This window comes from Canis aureus, chromosome 30 (genome assembly GCF_053574225.1).
Source record: "Canis aureus isolate CA01 chromosome 30, VMU_Caureus_v.1.0, whole genome shotgun sequence".
In the NCBI taxonomy this organism is placed as follows: Eukaryota; Metazoa; Chordata; class Mammalia; order Carnivora; family Canidae; genus Canis; species Canis aureus.
Window position 1 is genome coordinate 36732838 of NC_135640.1, and position 17055 is coordinate 36749892.

A 17055-nucleotide genomic window follows, 5' to 3' on the forward strand; every position below is an offset into this window, starting at 1 on the left:
AGTTTTCCTGCAGTGAAGGATGGAAACTCCTTCCCATTCACCCTCTGCTGCTTCTCTTTCTGGCTTCCGGTTTGTCACACCCACTTCTGATTTGCCTTCCTGGGCTTCTGATGTATACTCCCCTCCTCCTCGGTAACCCACAGATACCCACTGCTGGGCTGTCAGCCCTTTTTCCTCATCTATAGTGTTAGTATATCTGACTGATATCCTCCCATCCTCCATTTTCCCTAGTTTTCTTGCAGTGTTTAAATTTTCCAGAAGTTCTCTTCTTTGAGATAACGTTGAAGGAAAAACACCCCCCAGGGATGGAGGTGGAGCTCATAGATGAAGAGGCTTGATCCACCCCCCCACCCATCACAGCATGTGAGCCTCATCTGGATCCTGATTCAAACCAGCAGATTTGAAAACAATAAGAAAAGACAAGTGTGAGACAACTGGAAGTTGGAACATCTAGATATTGGATCTTAGGGAATGATCACTAAGTATTTTAGGTGCCACAATGGTGTTCTGGTTATGTTTTGGAGTCCTTGTCTTTTAGAAACACACATGGAAAGATGTGTAGATAAAACGATCTGATGCCGGGGCCGGTTAGTGAGTCGTGGTAGAGATTGAACAAGTTTGGCTGTGAATCGACAATTCTAGAAATTGAATGATGGCTACATGGGAGTTAATTATACTATTTGGTCTACTCTTATATAAATTTTTTGATTTTCATAATAAAAAATGTAAAAAAAAAAAAGCTTAATGGGGGTTCATCCTAACCACCCAGGCACATTTGCAGAGGTGTTGGAAAGGGCTGCTTGTCATAGTTGCATAATCGTTGGGGGTAAATATGGAAGTTCATCAATCAGAAAGGCTATAGTGAGGAGCTGGCTGGCAACGGGCCCAGCTCTGTGTAGCTGTCATCTAGCCTCCAGGCCAATTTGTCCTCTATAAATAACAGTCTATATGAATGCTTTACTATTTTAAAGCACATTTGCCACAGCTGCTGAGCATGTTTGTTTACGTAGCTGTGAACCCTTCTGTAAACATCACTATCTCAAAATTGCCCATGTGTCAGGAACATAAAGGGCCCCCTTTAAAAATATATTTGCAGGATGAGACACGGCCAGTTCCCAGATGTCTGGGTGGCTCGTGTCAGAATTTTCCAGGGTTTGATTCGTTTTCAAAAATAGAATCACATGACTGAAAGGTTCTTGAGAGGTCACCGTGCATATCCCTCTGACTCTGAGCTGGACCAGGCTGAAGCCATCCACCAAGGATGTGGGTCTGTCTTTCATGGGTGTTAAGTCTGGCTTTTATCAAATGGAGGACCATGACCGGGACCCACAGGGCACCAGAGTTGGGCAAGACTCCCTCCTGCCTTCAGTGAGCTTACTTTCATTTCCTAAAAACCTGCCTCTAAGAAGGGAGAAGAAATGTGTGGGAAATATCAGAAAGGGAGACAGAACGTAAAGACTGCTAACTCTGGGAAACGAACTAGGGGTGGTAGAAGGGGAGGAGGGCGGGGGGTGGGAGTGAATGGGTGACGGGCACTGGGGGTTATTCTGTATGTTAGTAAATTGAACACCAATAAAAAATAAATTAAAAAAAAAAAGAAGAAACCTGCCTCTAAGTGCCACTCTAAGTGATTGTGACAAAGCACACTTGTTGCACGTGGCATGAAAATATAATGCGTCAACGGAACACCAACTGGCCTGAACTAGGCTGGGGTGCTCAGTAGAAGGACCCCGGTGGATCCTCAGCTTCCTGCAGGATAGCTCAGATTTCCACAAAACACCATATTGGATCACTGCGTAACCAAAACATATATGACAGGAATAGAGCACTGTGGTGGGGTTGCAGTGTGGGGCTCATCCCTGGATGATGCCTGCTAATTGGGATCACTGAGAGTGGTTTAAGGTCAAGTAAGACATTTTTGAAAGGAATGAATAAAATGGACGTGTCAGCTTGCTGCTTTCAAGACTTCTGGTTTCCCATCTAGCTCTACAACGAATAATTAGATCCTTGTGAATTTGTTTTCCTTGATGTGCATTCGGCCCACATTTATTTTCTTCCTGTGGCTTTGACTCCTTGAAGCACTCCCCTCCCTCATCTCTCGAGGGCCTGTTTAGTACCTATAAATCCCATTTGTGCTCTTCATTCACAAAGAAAAAGCATCCCGCCGAAATTTAAGAGATCAGATGTACTGAGAAGTACTGAACTGTATGAATCCCATCAGGAAAAGATCAAGACATATGCAGCTTCCAGACAAACGCAGAACTTTCTAGAACACTCTTCCCTCCACTTAACAGAAATTAGAAAACTATTTCTTTTTGAGAAAAATGAATAGTAGTTGCCGTAGTTGCCTTTCCCCCAGAATCAGGGGTGTTTTGATTCTTTTCTTGCTGGTAACTCTCAAGTTTTCTCTAAGAAAGCAGTAAGAAAGTCTGCTGGGTGCTCAGAGGCAGGTATCACCGTTAATTACCAAGAAAGCAATGTTCCTCCCTTTAGAAAGCCTCACTCATAACAAGCTGTCCACAGAAAGACAGGGTCTGCCCCAAGGAGAATTCTGGCTCAGGGACATTACAAAGATAATTTGCTTATTCTGGATTCATTTATTTTTTGAGACTGGGCTTTGGTTTGAGGGAACACGAAGCTCAGCTCGTGCAATTTGAAGCTCAGATTAACACCAATAACCAGAGGGTACATCTCCAGTGGCTTTCGCGCCTTGAACTCAGAGATACAATGCTAAGAATGTTTGTCGGCTCGCCTCCCTCATGTCCTACTGAGACAGTTGATAGTGAGAAATCTAATATTAAAACCGCATCAATGAGTGGTCAGTTTATGATGCCAGCGGCTGTACCACCGTGGCCACCACTAGGGGGATCCAGAGTCCCTGCGCTCCCACCAAGGTGGGAGAAGTTTCTGGTCTGTGAGAAAAAGACAAAGCTCCCTGTTTGGACTGTTTCCTCTCCTCTTTCCTCCCCTCTCTTCTCCTCACTCGTCTTCCGCCACCCCCTACACAGTCATTGCAAAGTCAGGCTCTGGGTACAGACAGCCCTGTTCACCCGAGCAGCTCTTAGTATTTCATGTATTATTTTGTTATCCTTTGAAGCCGTTTCAAATCAGGTCCATGTTCCTTTTGTTTTATGGGAAGGAGCACATGCCAATCACTGAGCTCCATACAAAGACTTTTACTCACATTTTCATTGTTTGCTGCATTTAACAAAACCTACTGCAAAAATTGCCACCACTTGAAGAGAAGTTGGTTAGAGGTTATGACTTCGCCTGTTAGGTACAGGGAAGTGGAAACATGGGACCAACAACTTTCATGGGATGACCGAGATCAGGATATGGATTGAAGAAGCATCTAGGGCCAGGCTGTTGGCTGTGCATTTCAGATTAAATAGATGACCCTCCGGCGTCAGGTTGTGGACTTCAAAGCACAGAAGGGAAGCTTGCACCTCAAAAGAGGATTTTAAGTCTAACATTGGGAACTCCAAAGAACAGGAAAGAAAATAATGAATTTGGGTTCCAATTTATACTTTTCCTGTGTGTCGGGGGTCAATGTTCTTAACTTAAGTCAGAATGTAGGGCTGTATTTTATAGAATGTTACCAACTAATATGGGCAGGACCTGCTCTGTTGTTGGGATGTATAGCACATGTAAAGTTGGGTTATGAGTCAAGACCTCAAAAAAAAACCAGACCGTTTCTCTATTTTGAGGACAGATCATTTTCCCGAGAACACACCAATGATCAGCCATCAACAGCAGAAGGGTCGATAGGATTGTGATGAATGGATCTTCAATTTTTTTCCTTTCCTGCTAGAATTATTTACTGGGTCTGCAATATTAGGTCAACTGTGGGCTCAGCAGGTAGAGTATGTGGAAAGACACCTTCCCCGCACCTGATATAACAGAAGAGCCAGTGCTATGAGTCTTGCAAATGGCTTCCAAAGAAGGGGTAAAATTGCATTGTTATTAAAGCAATTTGTCAGGTTTCCTTGGAAAGGCTTAACTTTTTCCTCGGGCTTGCCAATAAATAACCTCAAGTATTTAAATTAACCAATGTTTTAGAGCCGCCTAAAAAATGCTTTGGAGACAGATAAGATTTTAATTTAAGGAAATATTTGGAAATTTAAAATACAGCAAGTGGTGCCTTTGAAAAATTGTTTACTGGTTTATTTTCCAAAGGCTTTTAAAAAGTTAAATGGGTAGACTTCTTGGTGGGTATGCTAAGGTTATAGGACACACAGGCATATTCTCTCATGAAACAAGGGGGTGGAGTCAATAGCAAGTGAAATTCAATTTTTCATATTTTGTCATAAATAAGTATGTCAGGTCCAGTTTAAAATGAGCCTTGATCCACAGATACCCCAGGATAGAGCACACCTTACCTGTAGCTTCCACCATTCCTTCTAGGATGACAACAATTTCCAGTTCCTCTTTGGGCAGCTGGGCTTTGGAGATCTCCCAGAAAGGACTCTGTTGGTTAATTTCGTGGCTGATGATGAGTGGTGATACCAGAAACAGACGGTCATCCCCGGTGTAATACCCTACATTGATATCTGTTTGGTTCAAGGGGATGAACTCACCCTCTGAGGTCTGTTTGGACTTGATCAACTTGGCTCGGATGGAAGCCTCCACAATGTGGGAATTCCTGAGATCCCCTACTCGGAACATCAGGCACAGTTTCCCATCCCGCATGGAGATCACTGCATGGGTGGAAAAAACCAGGGTCTCTGCCCTCTTCTTGGGTTGCGATATTTTTACAAACATGCATCCCACCATGAATGCATTGACAATGGACCCCAGCACGGATTGGATTAAGAGGAGAATAATTCCCTCTGGGCACTTGTCCGTGATGACTCGGTAGCCATAACCGATGGTGGTTTCTGTCTCTATTGAGAATAAAAAAGCGGAGACGAACCCATTGAGGTTGGTGACACAGGGAGTCCATGAGGGGTCCTCTATGTGGTCCATATCTCCTCGGATGTATGCAATTAGCCACCAGATCATCCCAAAAAAGAGCCATGTCACTGTGTAAACCATGACGAAAATCAACAGATTGAATCTCCACTTGAGATCTACTAAGGTGGTGAAGATATCCGTCAGGTAGCGGTAGGTCTCCCTCACATTGCCGTGATGGACATTGCATTTTCCATCTTTCCGCACATACCTCTGGATTTTCCTTTTGGTCCGGTCTCGGCTGATGTGTCTTGGCAGGTCGTCCCTGGCCTGCTTAGGCAACTTTGGCTGGTGGATGGCCACAGGGCTCTCAACATCCTGATCCATGGAGTCGCCCTCCAGGACGTTAGCTGGTAGTTTGGAGGAAAGAAAAGAAAAATGGAATGACATACTGGTTCTTTGGGGATCACGGAAACCACACTGTGTATGGTATATGGTAGTGAAACCAAATAGCATTTGTGTAGCCTTTAACAGAATAGATGATGTCATTTTTTATTTGGCATCTTTGGGTGATCCTTTAGTTGACTTGGACTCCTGTGCCCTGTAATCTAGCTCGTGCAGATACTTCCCCACCCTTTCCACTGGGACAGAACTGAGTGCTGTGAAACTGTCTCCCTCCAGCAAGTCCTAAGAGTCAGCCCCTGCGTGGGATGTCTTCCCACTCTATCTGAGATGCCATCACACGGGAGAGGCAGCACAGGCTGGATAAAGAAATGTTTCAATTCAGACAGTCTTGGTTCTGTCACTTAGCAATTGTTGGCTCTTGGACTTGCTATCTGTTATGGGCTGAATTGTGCCCACCCCACTGGTCCGTGTGGAAGACCTAACCCCCAATGTGATTGTATTTGGACATAGGGCCTTTAAGGAGATAACTAACAGTAAGAGTGGAGCCCTAATAGAACTGGTGTCCTTATAAGAAGAAGAAGATACATGAGGGGTGTGCACCAGCGAAGGCTACGTAAGGACACAGTGAGAAGGCGACTATCCGCAAACCAGGAAGAGAAGTCTTCCAACTCAAGCAAGGTGGCCAGAAAGGAATCCTGCCAGCATCTTAATTTTAAACCTCCAGCCCCACGCCCCCTCTCTGGTATTCTGTTATGGCCACCTGAGTAGACTGATATACCATCCGGATTCATGGAACTTGAGTTTCCACATTTACAAAATGGGTTGTTACAAAGTTGAACGAAACCACGTATGTGCTCTGTGCCTGCATGGAACAGATATGTAATAAATGTTCCTTTGCATTAAATTATGCCTGTGATAGTACTCTCCTTATATTTAGGGCAAGAATCTTGAATGAGCTCTTTAAATTGTTACTGGAATTTCAGAGCCGAAAGATGAAAATTCTGGCTTTTGTCGGTAAGTACGCTCGCATTATACTCTAATGGTTGATTTAATTCCAAGGTTAAAAAAAAAAAAAGGTGTGGGGGAAATGTTCTCTCTCTTTCTATGTGTTACACGTTTTATTTGGTTTCTGCCTCAACATGTAACATCTGCAGTTTTGGCTTGTGGTTATTTCCTTCCCGACGGCCTTCATGACTCATGCATTGGTACAGTCATTAGCTAACAGTGCATTAGGAAAACTCTTCTAGAATCTGAGTGCAAAGGGAAACTTGGAAATGACACTGCTAGTAAACACATAAGCCACTATGAAACTACTTGTTCAGTCAATAATTTTAAAGCTTTCTAAAAGTTTTATAAGCCGTTTCTTTCCCCAGGCTTTCATTCTGAGTCTTTGACTCGGCCGTGCATTTTTTCTGCGGTAGTAACTACGTGTTCCCCTGGGTTAAAGGAGTAACATAGTCTGTTGAGAAAACATTTCCTGAATAAGAAAATAGTTGTGGAGAGGACCTGAGTGGTACCAACTTCACTTATAGATTAACCTTGTTCATGGTTGGTTAGTTTCTTTAAAAATCAATCCCATAGATCTGTTTTTATATTTTAACACAAGGAAGAGACAACATCTAGTCTGCAGAACCTGCTGTTTGGTTTGACAACTTGTACTTTTAGATCACTGCCCTCAATAGCCTTCATTTGTAAAAGAGAAACTTTGCTTGTTCTTTTTCTTTTTCCAACAAAGAAAGAGGACAGGAGTCAAAGGGAAGCAGCTGAGGGCAGGCTGGGAAGGAGGTGTTTGGGGCTCTGGATGGAAGCAGAGGCCAGTGCCCCTGGGTAGCAGGGATGTGTGTGTCCCAGAGTGGGCATGCCTGAGCTCTTCTAATTTTGCCCTGATTGGGAGTCTCTAAATATGACTTCATGTGGGATGAACTCTGGGCTCAACCCCACCAGGGTGGGGAGGCTTTGATTGCAGGACATAGGGGCCCAAGTGGACCTGGCGTATGCCTGGTTTTACCTTGACCAGGATGGTAAGCTCTCTGACCGTACAGAGCCACCCTGAACCCTTGTGTCCCTCAGTCCCTCCATCCCTCCAACCCAAAGAAGAGGGCTTGTCAGATTTGCTGACTCTTAACAGTCTTCAGTGATATTTCACACTTCCAAATCTCACAGAGGAAATACATGACCCTCCCCCTGCTCCCTAATTTGAAGCTGTTTTCTTGCTTTTTCTGGCTTGAATGTAGCCTTCAAATCCAGGCATTTATCCTGACCTGGAGGAACCTGTTTGATCGGTTAATGAGTGAGTAGAGGCAAGTGCTCTGGATAGTCCTGGGAGCCTGCCAGTTGATCCTCAAATTCTTTCTTCATTATTGTTTTTTCCTCTTTTTTTTTTTTTTTTTAGCTCAGGACTGGGCCACATTTCCCAGTTTCCTTTGCATTGGGGACAGCCAGTGCAGAGTCCTGGCCTGTCTGGAGCTGGTATGTCCTTCTGGTCCAAGGCTTTAATAGAGGATGTGCCCCCTCTTATGCCCCTGACCCTTCTAGGATGATGGTGAAGTCAGAAGGTGGTGGAGGGGCCTGGGTCCCAAGCTGATGGCAAAGAACTGCCATTTGACTAGAAACAAGAAAGAAGAAGATTGTGTTTGAGCCATTATATATTTTGTGTCTATTATCAAACACAGCCTTCTCTCTCATTTTATGGGCAGTAATACTGACATGGAGAAGCAAAAAGAAGCATCACTGGGTGGGTGACTGGCTTGGGGAAGAACAGGGAGAGAAGTCAAGATGGAGTTTTTGAGTAGGGCGTTATGATGAAACAGCATGTGGTTAATCGAATGCTTGGGTTTGGTGTCGGAGAAAGTGTCAACGCATATACTACTTATGTGTCTTTTAAAAACAAATAAAAATGGAATCAAACAAAGAAAGCCAAGCCTCCTGGGGAGTGAAGTGGGAAGGTGGCCTCTAAGGTGTCCCTGTAGACGAGATGTTCCTGTAGATAAAGTGTCCCTGTAGATGAGGCAGTGGCCGCAGGCAAGGGGTATCCATGGGAAGATGGTGACGGGGTTCAGAATATGTCACCCCTAAAACATACCACTTTGGCATATTAATTGTTTTGAATTAAAGTTATAAAACAGCTAGTGCAAGAAGACACCCTGACCCCCACCGTCCCCATTCTCCTGAAAGCTGGAGATAAATCTCTGACGTGAAAGGTCCCCTTCCTGTACCAAGAGGATGGAAGACACTCATCACCAGAGACAGGGAATTTGGGGCTGAGAAGACTGTATAAACAAACCTTGTTAAACTAACCCACATCTTCCCAGTCATTTCTTCACCATCTATTACCCATGGTCCAGACCCTTTTGTCTTGCCAATTCTTCACATATTGGTTGTTTCTTTGTCTAAATGTGTGAAAGTTTCCTGCTCTGGTCCCCTCTATCTGTATTCTTTAGTTAGGCTCCCATGGACATGTGTATGCTTTTCTCCTGGGATTCTGTGTTGGTTTAATGCTTAGGCCCAGCCAGAGATTGAAAGAGGAGAGAGGAGAATGTTTCCTCTGGGCAGTGAGTGGGAGGTAAGGCTGGACATCCTGCTTAACTGCCTCTGGGGCAGGGGCCGGGACAGGGGCAGGCAGAAGATTGAGAAAAACCAAAAAGCCAGTGAAAAGACTGGGGGAGCAGAAGCCACTGGAGTAGGAGTCCCAAGAGGCAGGAAGGGTGAAGCCAATGGGAGGGGGAGGGGAGTGTGCAGAAGGGGACCCGAGCCCCCAGAGCAATGGGGTGAAACCCTGGACAGGGGATGTGGCTTCCCAGGTCTGAGCCAGGGAGTGAGGCTCAGCAACCCTCAGCACGAATGCAAATGCGTATAAGGGAAATACAGAAAGGAACGTTAATGATGGTTCTTAACATTCCTTTCGTGCCTGCCTGGAATCCCAGGTGTGGATTTGTGGGGTGATCTGAATTACATTTGCAAGAGCATTTTGAGCTGCTCAGCAGCTGCACTTGGGAAAGCTGACATTTCTCGCTGGAATCCTGCACAGCCTTCTACACTAATGACTCCTCGCCCCCTCCACTACTCAGAAACTGGCTCTGGGCCCCCAACCCAGGCTGTTGCACACACAGCGATCACATGGTCAGACCCACTGGCCACATGTGCTGCTCCTTGTGCAGGGTCATGCAGGTGACTTGAGCAGCGAGAATGTAGAGGAACTCTGCTGTCTGTGGAGTGCTGGACGGTGGGCAAGAGGACAGCAAGAGCCACGCCGAGCATCCCAGTGATTTCTTTCATGAGTTGCTTTATTGCATTTTGGCTTTAAGTAAATGTGGGTCTGTGTGATAAAGCCAGCTGCTTTCTTTTTTTTTTAATCCCTCTCACTCTCTCTTTTTTCCCCCCTCTCTTTTTTAGAAAGGTGATCAATTGACATAAAGTAAGCTAAGGGGCAAAGTAGCCCAGTGTTGAAATTTAACTGGAAAGAAATAATAGCAAGAGATAGAGCCACATGCTGGAAAGGACCTGATACCTGAATCACTGGGATTGTGCTGTTGAATTTCGGGTGCAGTGTCCCTCCAAGGAAGGCTGCCCCGGCCAGTATAAATGTTCTCCTGATGGGGAATTGTTACATGTCACATTACATATGAATTCTTTGGGTGATGCTTCCACTGACTAGGGAAATGTTTGAAAAGTACTTGAAGAATTAACACATTTCGGAAAACCCAACAAGAAAGCAGGCGAGATCTCAAACGCATGTACAAAAACCAAAAGTTTGAAGGCCATGCACATAGATGTTAAGAGGGTTAACTCTGAGTGGGTGGCTAATGGGTCCCTTAAATTAAAAAAATATATATTTTCATTTTTCCAAATTTTCTAGACTGAGTTTACATCACTTTTATAATAAAAAAGAAAAAAGGAATTTTCAGACAAAACGTTGAGGCCCTTCTAGTGTGTGATTTAAGAAATCTGAGAAAATATAACTAAATCCCCACTATTGGAAGAGCAGCTGTGGGAATTCAGATGTCATAGGGAGTGGGGTGAGGGGCAGGATCCACAGGACAAAGCTAGTCAACTGTCCCTGGGACTGGCCTACCAGCCTCCAGAAGAGAAAGGAGTGTGGGAGGCCTGGAGACCTCAAGCAGCTGTTTTAAGATGCAAGAGAAAGGGAAAGATGAGATCCTCTTAGTGCATTTAAATCAGCATATATTGTTCAGGAAGACCCTTCATGGCATGGAATTATGGTTTCTTCCCCATTAAAAATGACCTATTTGATGATATCCACCAAATGATGAATGGATAAAGAAGAGGCATTATACATATACAATAGAATATTACTTGGCTATAAAAAAGAATGAAATCTTGTCATTTGCAGTGACATGGATGGAGCCAGAGAGTATAATGCTAAGTGAAATAGGTCAGAGAAATACAAATACCATGATTTCAGTCATATGTGAAATTTAAGAATAAAACAAAGGAGCAAAGGAAAAAGGAAAGACAAACTGAAAGATAGACTCAACTATAGAGAACATACTGATAGTCATCAGAGGGGAGGTGGATGGGTGATGGGGGAAACAGGCGATGGGGATTAAGGAGTGCACTTATGATCAGCACCGGGTAATGTATGGAACTGATGAATCACTATATTGTACACATAAAACTAACACAGCAGTGTATGTTATCTAACGGGAATTTAAATAAAAGCTAAAAAATGACCTATTTGATGAAAAGACAATGTACAGAATGGGAGATAATACTTGAAAAGCATGTATCTGATAAGGGATGAAGGTCTAAAATATATAATGAATTCCTGCAACTCAACAACAGAAAAACAAACCACCCAGTTCAGAGATGGGCAGAAAACTTGAATAGACATTGCTCTGAAGATACACAAATGGCTTAACAAGCACATGAACAGATGTTCAACATTACTAGGTCACTGGTCATTGGGGAAATACAAATCAAAACCACAGCGAGATATCACTTCACACTCATTAGGATGACTTAAAAAAAACTAAAAGGAAAATAACAAGTGTCAGAAAGGATGTGGAGAAACTGGCACTTTGGTGTATTGCTAGTAGGGATGTAAAATGGCATAGCTGCTGTGGAAAACAGTCTACCAGTTCCTCAAAAATAAATATAGAATTGCCATGTGATCCAGCAATCTGACTTCAAGGTATAAACCTAAAAGAACTGAAAGCAGGGACTCAAACAGATACTTGTATGCCAAATGTTTCTAGCAGTGTGATTCACAGTGTCCCAGGGGAAAACAACCTCACTGTCCATCAATAGATGGATGGATAAGCAAAATGTGGTCTAGCCATACAATGGAATATTATTCAGTCTTGAAAAGGAATATGATTCTGACACATGCTATGACATGGATGAACCTTGAAAACATTATGTTAGGTGAATAAGTCAGATGTGGAAGAACAGATATTGTATGATTCCATTTATATGAGGTATGTGGGATAGACAAGTGCATAGAAACAGAAAGTAGAATAGAAGTTACCAGAGGCTAGGGGGAAAGAGGAATGGGGAGTTATTTGTTCATAATGATAAAAAAAAGTTCTGGAAATGGATAGTGGTCATGGTTGCACAACATTATGAGTGTACTTAATGCTACTGAGTTGTACACTTAAAAGTGTTTAAAGGGTAAATCCTTTGTTACGTATGTTTTACCAAAACTAAAAAAAAAAAAAAGAAAAAAAAAAAAAAGACCTAATCCAATAGTACTTGTGTTATTGAGGGTTCCTAGATAGTCTATCAGATGTGGCTCACCTTTATTTTACTTTCTTTTTTTTCCTCCCCTGAATCAAAAGAATGTGATAGGGACCCCTGGGTGGCTCACTGGTTGAGAGTCTGCCTTTGGCTCAGGGTGTGATCCTGGGGTCCTGGGATCGAGTCCTGCATTGGGCTCCCTGCAGGGAGCCTGCTTCTCCCTCTGCCTATGTCTCTGCCTCTCTCTCTGTGTTTCTTAAGCATAAATAAATAAAACCTTAAAAAAAAAAAAGAATGTGGTAGATTTGTTTCAGCGCTCTTGAATGGAGGAGGCGATTTAAAATGCAGGGCATCTTGCCGTGTGGGGTCTACTACTGAGCTCTGTAAAGACCTCACTGGGAAGGAATTTCTCCTGTCAGAAGTAAGCAACAAATTAAAATATGATTTGAAAACCCAGGCAAGGGAATCAGGCACTGGGAAAATCTCAGCAACTCAAACCTAAATCTGTCTTGGGTGCAGAGCAGGATGGGTTTGCATAAGGAAGTGATGAGTGTATGCTGGTTCCTGATAGGCCAAAGCAGGCATGGTGGGGGCATTTGAAAAGCGGGAACTATATGTGTGGAAGCTTTGAAGGCATGAAGCAGCCTTGTTTGGGAATGGCAGAGATTCTGGAATAGAACAAGTGTGGGGGAAATGGAGGGAGCTAGGACAGTAGTGGATGAGAGCCAAGTTGGACCCTGAAATCCTCTGTACCAGGCCGTGGAGATCGGTCTTAAAATGTGGAGTAATATGATGGAATATTTTATGTATTTTAGAAGGACCCCTCTGAAGGGTAGGCATGCGGAGTATAGATTAGAGGCAAGCATTGGCAAACTTTTTCTGTGAAGGGCTAATAGTAAATAGTTTAGTCTTTGTAGGCAACCTAAGTGTCTGTTGCATATTCCTCTTTGTTTTTAAAAAAACTTCCTATAACCCTTAAAAAATGTAAAACTAATCCTAGCTCATGGGCAAGTACAAAAAGAGGCCACAAGCTGGATTTGCTGAAGTCTGGCTACAGGGTGCCAGCAAGAGGGAGAAATAGCTAGGTGCTGGATTAAGGGAGCAGTCATGAGGATGAAGAGGTGGCATTGGATTTAGGGTTGAAAAAGAATTGGAATTAACATAATTTGGAGATTAGCAGCAGTGGAGAGGCGTGGGCAGGAGATCATCTGGGGGATGGCAGGACGGTCCTGGAAGCAGGAAGGTAGAGGATGATGCCGGTTGGTTGGTCTGGGTTGGTTGAGAGTGTCTGCAGACACCCAAGTGGGCGCTTCTGTGGGACATCAAGTGTGTGGGGCTGAAGCTTAGTGGTGATGGACTGGGCTCTAAGTTTGGAAGGTTACCGGGACACACCAGGGGAAGCTGCAGTTGTGGGTATGGATGGAATTTCCTGGGTGGGGGGGAGGGGGACTTGCAGAGTGAGAAGAGAATATAGAAGAGAGGATCCTGGAAACGAATTATATTAAGAAGTAGGAGAGGAGCCAGAGGAGGGGTGGAGGAAGGGATAAGAGGTACGAGGTGCAGGCGGAGATAGCAGGGCAGGAAGCCAGGTGGGACTCCAGCCCAGGAGGCAGAAAAAGGGGGCATTATTGGGCACACACTGTGGGGACAAACGTATGCCCACTTGGAAAAAAAGTGTTGGGTCCCTTCCTTATTTCTTATATCAGAACAAATTCCAAGTGGATTAAGGATTTAAATGCCAAGGGGGGAAAAAAAACCCTACAGAAGGCGTAGAAGATGTATTTTTGTAATTGTAAGAGTTGAGAAAGCCTTTCTAACTATGATAGGAATCCAGAAACTATTTTCAAAGACTGGTATTTTTGTCAGTACAAAAATTTTAAATGTTTGTTAAAAAAGTAAGAAGACAAACCAGGAAAAATATTTGCAACACATAACATATATATTCCCGATCTACAAAAGCAATAAATACCTCCATAGGGGGAAAAAAACGATCATAGGAAATGAATAAGGAGTTTATAAGAGAAGAAATACACAGAACTAAAAAACATATGGAAAGACTGTTCAACCAAGTAAAAGCAAGGCAAATATAATAACATTTTTACCCTAAAGTTGGCACAATTAAAAATGAATGGCAAATACAGCGTGTGGAGCGTGTATTGGGGAGAGAGGCAGTGGAATTGTGAACATGCGTGTTTTACGGACAGTATAACTGGCAAGGTCGTTTGGAGGGCAGGTGACAGGAGGTCTCACAATTTAGGAGTGATTAGATGCCTTGGATCAGCAATTCGGGGTCTGGACATTTATTCTAAGGAAATGATGTCACAAACGTCCATCAACTGCATGCAGGGGACATATTGCAACCTCTCTCATAATAGTGAAAAATGAGAAAAAACAACCTAAATGTCTGTCAACAAGCACTGGTTAAACATACTGTAGCAGATATAATCAATGGAATACAAAGTGGCCATGAAAAATGATTTTCCAATATTTTGGGGGACCTCAACTTTTTGTGCCAAGATCACCTTCTTACTGGAGACTAAATTTACCTCTCTTTTAAAATTGTAGTCATTGCTGCCCAGAACTCATGTCTCTTCCTTGTGCTTTTCCTGTCGAACTTTTCACTTTCAACATCGAAGGGACTAGTTATTATGTGAACTTTTTATTTTCTGTCGGCCCCTGGTCAGAAGGTGAACTCCCTGAGGGAAGAGATCTCTGTGTGTTTTATTCACTGATGGATCTCAGGCTCTGGAAAAAATGCCTGGCATGTGGCAAAATCCAGCACCTATTTACTGAATCAGAGGGTGTGTGTTTACTGACTTGACGGGTTGTGTATGCCACAGTGTTAGGTGAAAAAGCAGAAATGTAATGTGTGTCTTGTAATGTGTGTGTTTGTGAGTGTGTATGTGTGTGTGTGTGTAGAAGAAGTAATCCAAAATGTTAATCTGATCAATCTCTGAGTTGTACTTTTGTGGGTGTTTTTGCTTTCTTTCAATTTTTCTATATTTAAATTTCCCCTTAATATGCTCTTAGCACCTAAAATATCAGTGGGAAATAGAAATCTCTTTTATTTTTGAATAACCAAAATAATGTTGCGCAAAGCTACTGAGAAATGCTCATTGGGCTTAACAGTTGGGATTTACCAGTGTAGTGGGTTGAATAGTGCCTCTTGCCCCCCAAATTTAGGTCTATCCTGAACCTTAGAATGTGATCTTATTTGCAAGTAAGGTCTTTACAGATGCAATTCAGGTGAGGATCAAGATAAGATCATATTGAATTAGGGTGGGTCCCAAATCCAATGAGAGCATCCCCTTAAGAGACAGAAAAGGACAGAGACACAGAGAAGGCCACATGCTGGCAGAGGCAGGGATTGGGGTGATGCTGCCACAAGCCAAGGAATATTTGGAGCCACCAGAAGCTAAGAGAAGCAAGAAGGGATTTCCTTCCAGAGCATTCAGAGGGAGTGTGGCCCTGTTGACATCTTAAATGTGTACTCTGACCTCCAGGACTGTGGGAGAATAAATTTCTGTTGTTTTAAGACCTCACACTAACCACAGGAGATGAATACAAGTGGTGATTTTGGTGGGGGTGGTGTCATCTGAGTGATGGAGTCTAAGGTCAGACTGCAGTGGGTTCAGGAGTGATTGATCAGGGAGGCGGTGAGATAAAAGAAGTATATACAATGTGTTTGAAGTCTGAGAGCTTGAGGGAGCTGACGAAGTGGGGACCCTGTGTGCCTGCATGAGTGCATGTATGTGTGTGTGTGAGTGTGTGTGTTGGGTGTCTATGTGCTGAGAAGAAGCCAAAAGGGAGAGGCTGCCCCTATGAGGAAGGGAGCAGTGATGGAGTGAGGTGTTTGGTGGAATGACGGTCAATCCAAGGTGTGTAGGTGGAGAGCTGGGTAAATACAGAAACAAGAACAAAACTTCCTCCCAGAGAGGTAGGGATGATGTGGGGCCGGGGGAGGAGGGAAAGATAAGAAGGGGGTGTTGGAGACACCTTTCTTGTTTTTTTTTTTTTTTTTTTGTGTGTGTGTGGTGAATGAGTTTCAATTTGGCTCATTTTCCAGTGTGAATTTCAAGAAAATCATACTTCAGCAGACCCACTGAATTACATCGACATCTAGCCATGCAAATAACTGAACTCCGCATAATCAAAGACCAGACAAAACTTTCCCCGTGCGTACTGGTCAGGAAAAGCATATGTAAACAGGTATTTGTACACAACAGCCAAAAGGTGGGAGCAACCCAAGTGTCCACCAAAATGAATGGATAGGCAAAATGTGGTACATACGTCCAATGGGATGTTATTCAGCCTTAAAAAGGAAGAACATTCTGACACCTGCTACAACATGGATGAACCTTGAGGATGTTATGCGGGGTGCAGTAAGCCAGACACGAAAGGACAGATACAGTGTGATTTCACTTACATGAGGTCCCTAGAGCAGTCAGATGCTAAGCAGCGATGGAAAGTAGAGTGGTGGTTACTGGGGAGGAAGGAAGGGGGTTAGTGTCCCATAGGTACCGGGCTTCAGTTTAGGGAGACATACAACAACGTGAATATACTCAACGCGATAGAAGTATCCACTTAAAGATGGTTAAAATAGGGGTGGGGGGCGCCTGGGTGGCTCAGTTGTTTGGGCATCTGCCTTCGCCTCAGATCACGATCCCGGAGTCCCGGGATGGAGTCCTGTGTCGGGATCCCTGCTCAGTGGGGAGTCTGCTTCTCCCTCTGCCCCTCGCCCTGCTGGTGCTCTCTCACTGCCTCCTTCTCTCTCTCTTTCAAATAAATAAATAAATAAAATCTTTAAAAAAATGGTTAAAGTGGTAAATTGTATGTTCTGTATATTTTACCACAATAAAAAAGCAAATTGTGTTAAAGAAAAAGAAAAGCAGATATATTTGCTAAATGAGAAGAGAAGCTTAGCTTTTCTAAAGTGCTACGGCCTGAGGATGGGGTGGGATTTTCCTGCCTTACTCACTCCCCACGTTTTGATCATTGCTCCCATTTTATGACCGACACATATTTGACAGATGACTCTGAGCTCTGGTTCTAAGTGGTGCCTAA

At 43.6% G+C, this 17055-nt stretch overlaps 1 protein-coding gene across 1 annotated transcript in view; it reads right to left on the minus strand.

The window, feature by feature from the left end:
- The window catches only part of KCNJ6 (potassium inwardly rectifying channel subfamily J member 6), a 270925-nt gene that overhangs the window by 79320 nt on the left and 174550 nt on the right, over positions 1-17055 (minus strand). The window contains exon 3 of the mRNA XM_077879194.1: positions 4380-5300. Within this exon, the coding sequence (XP_077735320.1) occupies positions 4380-5300 (921 nt within the window). The remainder of the gene's footprint in view (positions 1-4379; positions 5301-17055) is intronic.